Source organism: Euprymna scolopes, chromosome 20 (assembly GCF_053919585.1).
Source record: "Euprymna scolopes isolate OS-2025 chromosome 20, ASM5391958v1, whole genome shotgun sequence".
Lineage (NCBI taxonomy): Eukaryota > Metazoa > Mollusca > Cephalopoda > Sepiida > Sepiolidae > Euprymna > Euprymna scolopes.
In genome coordinates this window covers 55,056,524-55,072,530 of record NC_136501.1, presented here as the reverse complement: position 1 = coordinate 55,072,530, position 16,007 = coordinate 55,056,524, and the positions used below count along the sequence as shown (strand labels likewise).

General features: G+C 34.6%; 1 protein-coding gene across 1 annotated transcript in view; it reads left to right on the top strand.

Annotated features, from left to right (window-relative positions):
- Positions 1-16,007, top strand: part of LOC145241435 (NAD(P)H oxidoreductase RTN4IP1, mitochondrial-like) — a 49,668-nt gene that overhangs the window by 11,288 nt on the left and 22,373 nt on the right. Inside the window, exons 4-6 of the mRNA XM_080104388.1 lie at positions 1,407-1,531; positions 2,063-2,111; positions 11,168-11,304. Of these exons, the coding sequence (XP_079960514.1) occupies positions 1,407-1,531; positions 2,063-2,111; positions 11,168-11,304 (311 nt within the window). The remainder of the gene's footprint in view (positions 1-1,406; positions 1,532-2,062; positions 2,112-11,167; positions 11,305-16,007) is intronic.

Below are 16,007 nucleotides of genomic sequence, written 5' to 3'. Positions count from 1 at the left end.
CGATGCCTGAGGTACACCCGCATTTATATCATATTGTTTTGATGTATGGCCATTGAGGACAACCTGGATTCTTATTTAAGAAGGATTTAATTATGTTAAGTATTTGCTCAGTAATACTATAGAATCTGATTTTCATGAGAAGACCATTGTACCATACCCTGTCAAAGGCCTTAGATATATCTAAGGCTACTGCACTACCCTCTCCTACTTTATCCAGTGCATGATATATATTTTCAGAGATTACAGTTAGGATATCTGCAGTAGAACGGGCTTGCCTAAACCCATAGGTTGAACAAAAGTTTAGCAGCTGTGAGGTGGTGGACTAGAGCTTGATTAAATATTTTGGCGGAAAGAGGAGGCTAATGGGGCGATAATTTAATGGGTTAATTCTTTCATTAGAAACAGTTTTCCAGTAGTCAGGAAAGCAAGATCCCTTAAAGCATTTGTTGAAAAGTTTGAAGAGATCTGGAGCAATCTCAGCAGAGCAGTTTTTTACTAGTACAACCGGAATGAGATCAGGTCTACATTCTTTTAAGGTATCTAGATTTTTATGATATCATGTGCTTGAGAAGGGGTGATTTTCAGATCATCTACAGTGGTTTCTGTCCGCAGAGGAAAATCTGATTTGGTCCAAAGTAGAGTGGGAGGCAAACCAACAGGCAAGCAGATTAGTCTTCTCAGTTGCCATGCAAACAACTTGAAGATTATGTCCAAAATAAAAAAGGCTTCAGTCGAGGTAGCCTTTGACATTCGTCAGACATGTTGGTCTCCATCTTAGAAAAGAAAGGAGAAAAGCTATTGGTAGAGAGTTTTGTATCCTGGGAGTTATTTTTTTTTTTTTTCGCTATGATTTCTTATGTGTATAAAAAAAAAATTTGGTTGACAAAGGGAGGTAATTCTAATAAAGTTTGACAGGGGGATTATCTCATTTTACTGTTGAAATTTTAAGGAGGGGTTGTACAAACTCTACTAAACTCCTCCTCCAATTTTGGGTCTAAACACTTGAAATTTTAGATGTAGGTTACTTGGACATGGATCCAACTTTTTAATTTGATTTGACTCTAAAACAATAAATGTTAACAGGTCAAAATTGGGGTCAAAGTTTTAAAAAAATGACCTCTGCTGTCTCTACCAAATTACTCAGCCAATTTCTGGTCTAAACGTTTGAAATTTTACATAAAGTGTACTAAGACATAGGGCAAGCTTTTTAATCAGTTTTTAGCCGAAAATTGGGCTGCCAAGGAGTTAAAGTTCAAAAGATTAGACGTTTGCGGTCTCTAGCAAACTATTCAGCCAATTTTGGGTTTAAACATTGAAATTTTACATAAAAGGTATTTTTGTTTTGATTAAAAATTTGTTTTATATGAACAAATTTTGACAATTTTTGTCTTTACTTCCCATTACAGATTGGTCACAAACCGAAGAACTTAAGCCACATTGAAGCAGCATCCATACCTTATGTTGCTTTGACTACATGGAGTGCATTGTGTTCAGTCGGAGAAATACGCAAGAAAAATGCCCCAGGTCAGAGGTAATAAAAATCTCTCTTCTCCATTAATGATTCCAGGGGTAGATCAGAATTCTATCAATCGTTGCTTGCATGGAGCCCATATACCATTCATATCATTAGCCTTTGAGTTTGTAGGATATCTTGAACCAAATAGAGGGATAGCACTTAGATACCATATTCCAGGATGGGTCATATCAGAAATATGTACATTGGGAGGAAGATGTTGACTGTTATGATGGAAATCATGATAGAGCAGAAAAAGGCTAGCAATGTCTTCTTCTGTGAAAAAAAGGCGGCAGGGAGGAGAAAAGGGCATCGGCCGCTAGATTTCAAAACAAGTTTTATACTCTGTCGAGACAGGAAAGATTGCTCTGAGCAGCACATCTCCAGTCGTTGCGACAGTACTCTATCTTAAAAACTTATCCAAATTACATGACTGAGTTAGAGATTCAAAAAAACAAACACATTTTACGACATTTAAGCATTTTAGATAAATGTTTCTCTCAACATCTTGTTTTTTCAACACAAATATTTTCTATTGCATATTTTCAGGGTGTTCATTCAAGGTGGGTCAGGAGGTGTTGGGACATTTGCCATTCAGGTTAGTAAAGTCTTTTGCATATTAATTTTAATAACTAATCTTTGATTCCATCATTGTTGTTTCCTTGTTACAATGGACAAGCTTGTTACAATGGACAAGTTTGTTACAATATACAAGATAGTAAGATGAAAAAAGAAAGTCTATTGCAATAGAAAGTAGAAGCAGACGTGTGCAGTATAATGGAATTTGTTAATTATCTTTGAAACAAGATAACATGAATGCGGTATATCTCGACATTAGTAAGTCCACATATATATATTTGTTAAGGATTCTATTGTTATTATTTTTTGATTTGCAGAACATGATTGAGTTTTGAAAATGGGGGTACTTGTACTGTTTAATCAAGACATTAAAAAAATGCAAATATTGAAAATAAAATTGTATTGTACATACTTGTTATGGAACGAAGTTCTCCAAGAAAAAAATTTCACTTAATTCGATCAAGTATTTTTTTTTTTTTTACAGAGGAAAATCAAATGTTAATGAGATCGATCTATCATTACCATTTGGCTGTTTACAGACATGAGGAGGGGGGGGGTGCCTGTAAACGAAAAATTGATTAACAAAGGACAAAATGAAAAAAGGATTAAAAAAGGACATAGAAACTCTGTAAAATAAAAAAACTAAAACTAAAATATCTATTTAAGTATTTTTTCTGCTCATGTTTCAAAATAATCTCCTCAAATTTTTACAAACGTTACGTAGTGATTAGAGTTATCTCCCCCTGGCGATCCCTTCTAAGTGAAAAAAAAAGATGGCTGCTACCTGATCGATCTCATTAAAATTTGATTTTCTCGGTAAAAAAAAACTGCTTGATCAAATTAAGTGATTTTTTTTTTTGTATGAAAACTTTATTCCATAACGTGTACGTACAATATAATTTGTTTTCAATATTTTCATTTTTTTTAATGTCTTGATTACAAGTATCGAAAAGGGGAAAGGAAAAAAGAACTATAACATTAATGTTTGGTGCAATTTAAGTCAAAAAGCCAGTATCTTAAGACAGGGAAGTGGGGTGATGGAAGAAAAAGAGAGGGAGGCGGCACGATTGTTGTTTCTGTTTTTGCGATAGTAGAATTAGTCAAGAAAGGTTTATTGCAATAGAGAGTAAAAGAATGGATAGGCAGAGATCAGTAAGACATTACTCACCCCGAAAGCAAGATAGTAGTGAATTTAGTTCTCACTGTATGTTGTTCTCTGTATCAGTAAGTCCACATAGGAAAAAGGCAGTGTAGGATATTGCAATAGAGGGTACATTACGGAATAGACAGACTAGTAGGACATTACTCATCTCCGAAGCAAAAGAGCAGTGAATGCAGTGCTCATTATACATAGTTCTTTGTATTAGTAAGTCCACATAGGAGAATAGGGGTTGTCAGATATTCTCTTACAACTATCTCTCTTTCTCCCTCCCCTTCTCTCTCTCCCTCTCTCCCCTTTTCTCTCAATATAGAAGGTCAGATAGAATTCAAAGTATTAAAACTGCTGGTTCTTCTTTGTTATTGTAGCGAAATTTGAAAATTCAAATATTGAATTTCAAGTGAAAACAGTGGTATCTAATGAATTGTCATGTCATAGTAATGAACATATCTAAAACATTATGAAAAACGATAAGGTAGAAAATTAATTATTAATGAAAATAGTTTTTGAAGACAATTAGTGAAAATTGATTTTTGCAAAAAAAAAAAAAAAAAAAAAAAAAACAGAGTTCTAATTGTAAGAAAAGGGAGGTAAATATTTTCTGAAAACTGAAAATCTTTGGCCAATTAAACAAAACTTAATTTTTGCTAATTGACTTCAGAAAATTGTCTTCATTAATAATTAATTTTTTACCTTATTGTTTTTCGTAATTGTTAGATATTTTCATTATTGCGACATGATAATTCAGTAGATACAATTGGTTTCACTTGGAAATCAATATTTCAATTTTCGGATTTTGCTACAATAACGAAGAAGCACCAAACTGCTAATCTTAGTGTTGCATAGGGGATTTCATATTGGGGAGACGGCGCTGATGAGGGGGAGATGGAAGAGAGAAGTGACATAACATTTTACAGTCTGTGGTTTCTTATAACATATCTCGTAGGAGAGTTGAGGGAGGGTGATCAGTTCTTATATCACAGGAGGAGAGGACAGTTACTTAGATAGAGAGGGGGACACATTACTTAAATAAGTTATACATAAAGTTCATTATAAAAATGAGTGGGAACAATGTTCATATAAATGATTTCACATTACCTTCAATTTGGTAGAAAGATGACACAAGATGGCAGTTACAAAAATATGATGTTGTTTATTATCACTCGACCGGTCGAAATGATGATGACATCCAGGAATTCAAAGTTGTTTCTACATGTTTAATGTTCTAACCTTTCGCTTCTAAAGGAGGACACTCCTTATGTCAGCTCTGTCTCTGTTCGACTCGACTCTGGACTCTCTGTCCGCCCCTCTATCTCACTAAAACTAGCAAACTATATTGAGAATTCATTTTCTGCTATGACGTCATGTATGGCTTCAAAACGTGCCACACACACGTGGAAACTCACATGGCCTAAACATGCGTGGTTCGCACATGTCCAAATCACTTTTGCAGACAAAGAATTCTTCTAACCTATTTTTCGACCTAACTTATTTTTCAATATGTTTTTAATTTGCTATTGTTCGTTCGTGACCTTATTTTAATACAGTTTTCACAAAAAGAATTGAAGAATTAAAATTCCTTTTACAACAATAAATCCAACTATTTTATGTGAAACTGAACAATGCGAATTCCTTTCTGAATTTATTTCCCAACCTTGCTTACAAGGTTCGAATCTCGGTCTATCTTATGTTTTTCTTACTTACAAGAAAAGGGCTCTTTTTCTTGTAACATTAGGAATATTTAGTGTATAATTTGTCTGTATAGAAAAAAAGGACTGTAGGATATTGCAATAAAGAGTACAATGTGGAATAAACAGACTTTAGTTAGACATTATAAATCTCTGAGCAAGATAGCAGCGAATTCAGTGCTCATTATATATAGTTCTTTGTATTAGTAAGTTCACATAGGAGAATAGGGATTGTTGGATATTCTTTTACAACTATCTCTCTTTCTCTCTCTCTGTTTCTTCTCTTAACCTAGCTGATCAGATAGAATTCAAACTATTAAAACTGCTAATATTAGGAAAATATAGTGTATAATTTGTCAGGTCTTGTTTTGACACTAAAAATATTCATGAATTATAAGTAGAAAATTGAGAATCCTGTCACCATGTTGGTTGCTAACCATTGTACACATTTAAATGTACAACATTTTCTTGAAGATAGGGAATTGTTACTTGGAAGGAATCCTCAAGAGTTCTGTAGAAATATTGGAAAGAGTCTCTGCTGTTAGGTTTAGGAAGGATATCCAGATCAGTGAGAGAATATGTCATCTCTGCACAAATTTGAAATCCACAACTGTAACAAGATCCTTCTCAATATTGAGTTGTTGAGCTTGATAGTTAGGTAGGAAGTAGTTTGAGAGATGATAAGTAAATGACTTTCAGAAGTGAAAATATATAAATAGCTCTGCATTGTCTTCATGTACATGTAATGAAACAGATTGAAATTATTATCTATTAGAAAGAATTATTGTCTATTATAAAAAATAAAGCTTGTAAAAACTGTAAATATTTCTTAGAGGAAAAACTACAAAATTATTAACTTCAAAAATAAAATTAATTTGTTAAGCAATTAGCAAGTATATGTTCATATCCAGAGCATATTTTTCTCTGCCTAGTGAAAGAATGACATGCAATACACAAAATGAATTATCTGGGACTATTAAAATTATTTATTGACTAGCATTTCAGCCCGACGTTGCCCGGGTGCTTGGATGTGTATGTTGAGCAAAAAAAAAAAAACAACAAAAAAAAAGCAGTCAACTTTTTTTAACTTTGACCCCCATTATGAACCCTTAAAATTTATTGTTTTTGGCTCAAATCAAGTTATTAAGTTTGATCCATGTCTACAAGGAACCGATATATAAAATTTCAAGTGTTTATACCCAAAATTGTCGGAGGAGTTTGGTAGAGTTCTCAAGGGTCAAATCATTGAATTTTTACCCCTTAACAGCCAACTTTCTGACCGAAAATGGATTAAAAAGATTTTCAAAAATCTCAGTACCCTGTATATCAAATTTGGAGTCTGTAGACTGAAAATTGACAGTTATTGCATAGGGAAATGTACACACACAGACACACAGACACACACACTTCTATAGATATATAGATTACGGTCATTCATTCATTAATTTATTTCTGTTATCACTTATATTTGAATTCATATTTTGAAACAAGACATTCGCTATCTTGATAGATTGACATATTGATTTGAAGGAATTGTCCACACTGTACTGAAGTCCTTTACTGTAGCAAAAATGTTGTGTAGTTGAGGTGAATGACTGCATTTTGTAGTGTTCAAATGTAACTCCCAGCTTGAAAACCAGAACCAGATCCTGTTGAGATTATCTCGTAAAGTTGTTTATTTAATAATAAATAAATAGCAAACTGCCTTAGCACAACAAAATATTTTTTTACTTGAAACACAAGGTATCAATCTCTTGCTTCACTATTAACATGTCAGCATTATTTCAGAGAGTATTCATATTTTTTTTAATCCAATTTTATCAGAATTCAAGGACTGACTGTCTTGCTTGTCATTTAAGAAAAGAAAATCTCCACAAACAAGATAGGTAACTAAACAATAAGTCATACTTGCTAGATTAATTCCTTAAAAGTGTTTTACTTTATAAAAATACTAGCCTGGTTGTCCGGCGTTGCCCGAGTGTTTAGAGGTGTGTGTTGAGCAAAAGAAAAAAAGTGGTAGTAGGCAGGCAGGCTCGAACCCATACCGTGAAGGAGGAAAAGAATGTGAATAAATAAACATGACATCTGCCGTTGCATCCATTGCCAAACCGGTAGTGGCGAAGATTTAAATTAAGACTAGTCAATCAAAAAGAGGGGATGACTTTAAAAAAATACTGGTGTAAAAAACGACCCCTCTCTGTAGAAAAGTGCCTAGTTGAGAGTGGAGGAATTAATGTTTTTAGCCAATTTTTTGATATTTGTCGTTTGAAGGGTGGAGCTTCATAATGATATCGAGCTTGTAAAAATCCATCGCCTCTGTCAAAAGTTTTAGGTGACATACAAACATATATACATACATACATTTAAACAGACAGGGGTCCTGAATATGACCTTAAACTATATCCAGTAGTGAGGCCCCAGCTTGCGGGCTTTGGGGAGTGTGGAGCCACCCTTTAATTGCCATTGCTCCCAGGTCCACTTTGACCCGGAGTGGTAGTACCTGTTAGGGTCACAACTATGGGTTAAATAGAAACTGACTTGAAAACAACAAATATATTCTATTAAAAATTTTTTCTTCAAAATCTTTGGATTCAGCATTAAATAACCTGAAAAGAGTTGATATGCCATAAAACAAAAACAACCAACCAACCAACCAAACAGACAGGTGAGATTTATATAATAGACTAGCGGGGATGCCCGGCGTTGCTCGGGGTATTTGGAGGTATAAAAGAAGCAATAGAAAGTGTTAGTAGGCAGCCAGGTTCGAACTTTTGACGCGAAGGCGGAAAATCTGAAATCTTACCGCTATGCTATGAAAACAAAGAAAATGAAAAGTGTTTAAATTTAGTGACGTCAATGAAAAGCTGTTGACTCACTGATAATTAGGTCAGGAGTCGGCGTAGAAATGAAAGTGCCTGGGGCCAGTTAAGTTTTATTTTTTTCACCATAACGTGGTTCCCAGCTCCCAAGTGTTCAAATGAATAGCAATTGTCTGATATGAGGGATTTTCTGCACAGTGGTCAAAGCTAATTGCTTTCTGGATGTCCCCGGAAAACTGCCTTCGCTTTCGTTAGCTTCGCTTTTTTATACAAAAAACACGAACAAACACACAAGAACACAGAATAGCGGGCATAAAAGTCGCTCAAATAAAAGATAGACGACCGCCTTTCGTAAATCGTAGATATTATAATCTAGAGAGTATATAAAAAGTTGTAAGACGTGGTAACCCCCGCCCGTCTGAGCGCCCCCCCCCTCGCCCCGAAAAAAGCCTTTGGTAGACATACAAAAAAGCGCACACACAAACACACACATTTTCGCTTTTATATAATGGATAACTACTTGATTAATTCATGTGATTTTTGGAATATGATATTTTCGTTTCATCACAGGTACCTACAGATTCTTTTTTTGTTTTTTAATATAAGGCTAGAACTTAATGCCGCTTATGACCACCTTTGTTTTAAGCACCATTGCTTTGATAGTATCTGAAATCTTACTCTCCATAGTCTAAAATAAATGGATACTTTCTGGAATAATCATACAAATATTTCTTTATTTTAGTTTTTGATATAGGTGGAATTTTGGACAAGACCAAGGCATTTCATTTCCAGGCAGCCATTTTGTATTAAATCCTAATCAAGGGAGAACACTCTAATTTATAAAACGGTCAAAGGGAGATAACAATCATGTGCTCATTAAATACACAAAATTCTACCTGGAAGCAAAACTGTCCGTCTGAGGCTGATTAAAAGGATTAAAGTCAAAATAATACTCTCTAATGGACAACTGAAAAACAATATCAGGAACTAGTAATCTAGTAATGTTTGAGTCAATCTAGAAACATATACAATTATCATACCCTGAGGAAAGAAGTGCTTTGATAATACGTCTGCACACTTCAAGAAATATCAGACTAGTTTATTCTGTCACATCAACTTCCAATTTGTGATGTTATTTCCATCTTAATCCAACTGCAATGTTCTTCTGGGGAATAACTACCATACAATATGACACAATGGAGTGTGTAAATATTTTCACTTGACCATCTGTAAAAAGTTTAATATCAAATGGAATGAGAACTGAAAAGTTACCAGAAAAAACAGTTAGAAATAAGTCATACACCATCCACTATAACTATGCACTTTCTACAGCTATGTACCGAAATAAGAGCAATTAAACCCGACATAGTTATATGGGACAAAGAGGAGCACTGGAATAAATTTAAAAAAGCAACAGTCGTTCATAGTAATAAATCATTGGTTAGTGACTAAAAGGCAAAATGATTTGCAAAAGTTATTGAAAGAGGTAAAAGAGGGTGGAAATCTGAGGATAACACAAAAAATGAAAGGGAACCAAGAAAAATAATAATAATGATAAAGCTACTCGGTAACATGCAACAAGTTTCCAATACAACAGTTTCCAAAGAATCACGTACAACAGTCTCCAAGAATTTTCGTTGTTGTTCGTCTGCGTTCTTCCTGCGGCCTCCTTTTATTCAATCAACCGGCGAGATTTTCCACATGAGCCGCATGATTTTCCACTAATTATAAAAGCTGTGGACGCCACCATCTTGATTTTTTTTCTTCCCTCTCCCGAGAGTTTGATTGCACATGACATACACACACGACTCATCCTCTGACCTTCTTCAGATGGTTAATCATGACGAGATAGGAATGCTAAGTCTTGTAATTACTGCCTTCTATTACACCACATTTTTTTTTTTGGACAAAGAGCAAAGGACTGCTCAAAATATCAAAATGAAATATCAAAAAAAAAAAAACATTATTTTTATGCTTCTCACACCTTCTGTAACCCTGAAAATACTTCTCTGGAAGTTGATGCCCCCAATGATGATAGGTTAAACAGAGCTGAAAGGGAAAAGATAATGAAATACCGACAATGTGCAACATGAAAAGAAACTGAAATCTGGATAGGTAAAAGCGACAACAGGCAGTAATGAGGCGTGATCTCCCCTGACAGCTGTATATAGAAGAGACATGATGGCAGCCATTTGTTTTTGATTAGATCTTAGCAACTAGCTGGAAGGACATGTTTTCCCACTTTACAGAATCTTAGGAAGATCTCCAGCATTCCAGTAATTATAAAATTAAACAGACTCATGTAAAAAAAAAAAAAATTCGAAAATTACCTGTCAAATATACCTGGTGAACCAAGTGCAAGAGAGATGTAAACAATTCCACTTAAAAAGGACAGTTAGAATCTAAAAATAATCTCTTGGTTGGAATGTACGAGATAGCGGGTGAATGTCTGGCATTTAGCAGGATGCCCCCATCTCCACCTAGAACAAAATAAGAAAATTGACAAAAGAAAAGATGTTAACTTCTAGTAGGAATTTTTTTATTTTTTACTTTATTTTCCTTTTTTTTTTTTTACATGGGCATCACCACTTATCAAGGCCAAGAGGCCACTCGAGGACAAGGGGTCAAAGAGTGTACAGTAGACAATTGGGTGATGTAGTAGTCGTTAGTAAGGGAAATTCGGTAAATTTGTTAACTTATATGGAACGGCTCATCAAAAACTTGTTTACGTTAGACTTGAAGACAACCACATTGTAGTCACTTAATCAAACTTCAAGTGGAAATTTCCTCTTCCTTCATACTATACTTGTAGGGTTCTTTTTTTTCAATTACAGATAGACATTAACTCACAGTAAATTATATACTTACTGCTGCCCCCGAACACTCAATTAAATTTTATTATAATAAAACTTGTTAAAACTCGCATCACATTTTTTTAAAAATGTGGGTATTGTGGTCATGTTGTGTAGTTAGCGGCACAAACTGTTTTAGCTCTATGAGGAGGGGAATTCTAGCCTAGCAAAAATTGCCTGGACATCCCTGTCAGCGTTCCCTGGTCAGAGCGTCTCATGCAACAAGTAATAAACCTGCCCCACTTGAAAGCTGAGTGGCAAGGTCTGAGAGGGTGGACTTCCTAGATAATACCCGGGTGGTGTACATCAGTCTGTCAGGCTGATTGTGAAGAATGAATTCTTGACTAGTACTTTCTATCAAGGTTTCCAAGCAACTAAAGCAGCGGGGAGACTAATCCTTGTCGATATAAATGAGGGTATCATAAAAGGTATGACGTAAGTATTTTTTTGGGGGGGTTTCAGTTTCATGTTTTTCTTGTGATCCTTTTTTAAAACCTAAAAATAAAAACAAAATAAATGTTTTATTTTATTTTTGAAATGTATGGTTTCTATTTTAGTTGATGAAGGCCTGGGGTGCTCATGTGACATCGTCGTGCAGTACGGATGCTGTGCCCTTAGTTCAGTCGTTAGTAGCTGACGTTGTAATTGATTACAAGACGCAGGACATCAAAAGTGAACTCAAAGACTCCGAAGGGTAATGAATGTTTTATGTGCTTCAAATTTATTCTTGGAGGGAGGTTAGGAGTGTCGTAAAGTTTACTTATCTATCTTGCTCTCTCTCTCTCTCTCTCTCTTTCTATCTATCTCTCTCTCTGTCTATCTATCTGTTATATTTTACAAAATGTATACACTCTGACAACCATAGATTTTATAATTAACAACTTGTTAAATCAACAAAGTTTATTTATTTTACAAAATCATAATCTGATAGGTAAGAATTTGGGTCAGTAAGGGTAGTAGTGTGTGGCTTGGTCGATATGAACAACAGCAAAAGTGTGTCACTGGCTTTGCTCCTTCTCTCTTTCTAATTGTCTTTGTTTTGACTTCTATTTATATTTACATCGCCCCACATTCCTTGATCAGAATTTAATTGTTCTCTTATTTTGACCTTCGATTTGAAATATTTTTAGTAATTTTAATGCAGAGTTAAATATTTCTCTCAGTGTTTCATGATTTCAATTCTTCAATCGGAATGTAGAGTTGACATCATCGCCAACAATCTGATTTACAACTGGTTTTGTCCGGCTCTGATATTTTCTGCCATTGTCCGTCACCTATGCAGCATGCCTATCTGTTTATGTATAAATTTATGTATAAATGCACATTTCTATTTACTTGCCTGCTCATAAGAATATAGTTAGACACGAGGTCAGTTTTTAATGTGGTAGAAAATCCACCTCTCTAAAATGAAACACTCTGGATTGGAACAAAACAAAAATTGCCTCCGTCTAGACGGATTTCTCTTTACTGACTGAATCCAGTAGATATCTCACTGCTGATGCAATTCTCTATCTATATAAGAGCCAGGTATGTCTAAGGATGGAGTACTGGTGCCACATCTGGGCAGGAGCTGCGAGAAAGGACTTATCCTGCCTTGATAGAGTTCAAAATAGACTGTGTAGCCTCGTAGGGGATGTCCTTTTCTCTTCCCTGCAACCTCTTTCTCACAGGAGAGATGTTGCAAGTTTGTTTCTGCTTTATCGTTATTTTCATAGCAGGTACTTGACTGAGCTCCAATCCATGCCCCCCCCCTCGCCAGACTTTCACAAGAAACACCCGTCTAGCAGAAAACACTATCAATAATTACCCCCACTCTTTATCTGTGCCTAAACCTAAACGTAGATTCCATGAACAAAACTTCTTTCTTAGAACTGCACGCCTATGGAATTATCTTCCGTTTTCCTGCTTTCCAGCTGACTACAATATGGTTGTCTTCAAGTCTAACACAAACAAGTTTTTGATGAGCCGTTCCATATAAGTTTACAAATTTACCGAATTTCCATTACTAATGATTACTATATTGTCCAATTTCTACTGTACACTCTTTAACCCTTATCCTCGAGTGGCCTCTTGGCCTTGATAAGTGGAGATGCCTATGTAAAAAAGAAAATAAATAAAAAGACAGAAAAATCTAAGTGCAACATCAGAACAGATACTATACTTTGATCCTAGCTAAATGTTAGCTTGTTTAGACCAAAAGTTTGTTTTAGGCATGGCACTCTACTTGCTTTTGGACAAGGGGAGGTGGTCAAGTGTCATTTTTTTACGATCAAAACCTTTTGCTTACTCTAAACTACTAGACACTATCACCAAAATACTATACTCACTCCATGCTGTAATCTTAAAATGCCAACAAATATGTGTTTTATAAGTATTTGAATTGGTTTTTATTTTAGTATTGTTCTTTAATGTCCCATTTCTGTCCTTTTCTATCTTAGGCCTTATTCATTTGCATCCCACAAAGGTAGACACTTGGTTTTTGTTTTTTTTTTGTATAGAGGGATATCTAGCATCACAAAAAGGAAACTTGCCAAAGTAAAATCTGATTAGATCAAAAAGAATTTCTACCCTTCTGACAGAACAGATACTACACTTTATTTGCAGAAAATCGAAAAAAAATTTACATTTAATACAAATTAGACACAATGTCTTCAAAAGTGTGGAGAAGACGAGTCTCATTAGTCATCTTTGATCTGAAATGATAAAAAATCTCTATCTCACTCTTAACTAAAATCATCTCAGTCACCACAATACCACATTTACACTAGGGCCATCTTAGTTAAAATATTACAAAATTTGTTGGAAATTTTACTTTTTCATTAGCAGGGGGAGGGGGTTTACATTGGCGGGGGCTGTACTCGACCTTGTCTGTCATAAAATACACTTAAATATATTTTAATTTATGCAGATTTTGTATTTATTATGGAAGTCAATTTTTTATTGAATATTATATTGTACCTAATATATAATACTGATTTCAAAAGTTAAAAAATGACTTGGGTACTATCAGCTAGAATCAGAATCAAAGCCACATTCCCTCATTTAGCACTCGAGCCACATTCTTTACTGTTTGAGTTAACCCTGACAGACAAATAAGCTAGAATTAGGCTACGAAGTCTATTTTGAACTCTATCAAGGCAGGACAAGTCCTTTCTAGCAGCTCCTGCCCAGATGTGGCAACAGTATTCCATCCTTGGACGTACCTGGCTCTTATATAGATAGAGAATAGCATCAGCAGTGAGATATCTACCGGATCGATAGAAAGATCCCACCATTTTTCCAGCGGCCTTGGCAACAGATTTGATATACGTGTTCCATTTAAGATCAGGAGTAATGGTCAAGCCCAGAAGCTTGTCAAAACTTGAGGCCTCCTGAAGACGAGAGCCATTCATTTCAATTGATGACAAATGTGGATTAGAATGTTGATGATGTAAAGAGAGAAGCTTGATTTTAGATGCATTAAAAGTAACCAGCCACTCCTTTCCCCATTGTACTACGTGCTCAAGATCAGAGGAGAGAGAATTGGAGAGAACTTGGTCGTTTACTGTCTTAGATGTGGTACCATAAATGGTAGTGTCGTCAGCATAAATGTCTACAAATTATGTAAGGATGTGATTTGGAAGATCATTAATGGAGATCAGGAAAAGAGTTGGCCCCAGGATGGACCCCTGAGGGACCCCAGCATTAATACTGTGAGCTTCTGATTTTTGCCCCTCAACTACTACTCTTATGAACCTATCAGAAAGAAATGATTTAATAATTGAGAAGACTTTTCCATTTAGCACTCGAGCCACATTCTTTACTGTTTGAGTTAACCCTGACAAACAAATAAGCTAGGATTAGTTTTACGCAGAAAAAAAATAGTCATGAAACTGTAGTAAAATGTTCAGATAATTCAAATGAATTATTTATGATTATATTTATTCGTGCATAATAATTACACCAAAAGTCACAAAAAAGTCATGAAAAAATGATTATGTTTATTGTGCAAAAAAAAGTAATGAAAAAATGATACAACAAATGTGGAACATGGCCAAATTGGGTGAAGTGTGATGAAGGTTTTGTGTCATCCTTTTGGTCTATTTTTTAAACTAGTTCCAGTCACCAAAATACTGCATTTGCGTTATGGGCAATCCTACTTAACGTTTTGATGTTTGCTTTTTTTATTTACATAGATATATATACGCTTTTAAATCCATCAGTTGGGAAGTAGTTTCTGCTAAAAACCAAGCACTATTTACAGTGAAATAGAATAAAATAAAATGGTACTATATGTATTAGGTTGGCGCAAAAAATAATGTTGTTTTTTGACGTTCAACTTCAAGTCAAAAAATGACATTATTTTTGCACCAACCTAATAGAAGGACATTGACACTTCCAGCATTCCACTTAGCCACCAGATGTCTCTACCCAGTCCAGCCACTGGATCAGGCTGGTTGAGATGAGAGAGTGAGGCTGGCTCTGTACAAATCAGCTTCACTTGAAACACTCCCAGCACGTATCATCCATCATCTCTAGCATAATCAGATGATCTTTATCATTCTGATGAGCAAACATTCTCCTTTAGATGTAATTATATTTATGGTCTCATGGTAAGTTCATGTTTTTGGCACAAGAATACGCACATTTCATCACCATTTAACAAATATTATTTACCCTTTTGCTTTACTCTCTCAGGTACATAATTCCACATAGTTAGTAGTAAATATTTCACCTTCATTAAATTTACTCCTCCCACTGAACTCAAAATTGCTGGTTTTTTTCATAGCCATACACACCCACATATTACAAAAAAAAAATATTTGCCTTATTAGATAGTCATTTACTACATACTAACGTTAATCTAGAAACTTACATTCATGATTCGTCTTGCTTGGCTCTATGGAAAAACAAAATACATTGCAATCAGAAGTTGAAATTTTTTTTTTGAATACGAAAAATACAAAACATTTACAGTGATGATTTCATATAACGAAACAAGTTTATTAATATATATCATATGGTTGCTACTTCTGATTTACTTTTTAGAATTTTTAGAAAACCATATCTTAACAAAAAATCATTTTGTTTAATAAAAAAAAAAAAAGATACACCAATTCATGCTATTTTTCCATATGTTTTTTGTCATTCAATTTCATTATGGTCTAATATGCATAGAAGATACACTTATTCATGCTATTTTTCCATATGTTTTTTGTCATTCAATTTCATTATGGTCTAATATGTATAGAAGATACACCAATTCATGCTATTTTTCCATATGTTTTTTGTCATTCAATTTCATTATGGTCTAATATGTATAGAAGATACACTTATTCATGCTATTTTCCATATGTTTTTTGTCATTCAATTTCATTATGGTCTAATATGTATAGAAGATACACTTATTCATGCTAT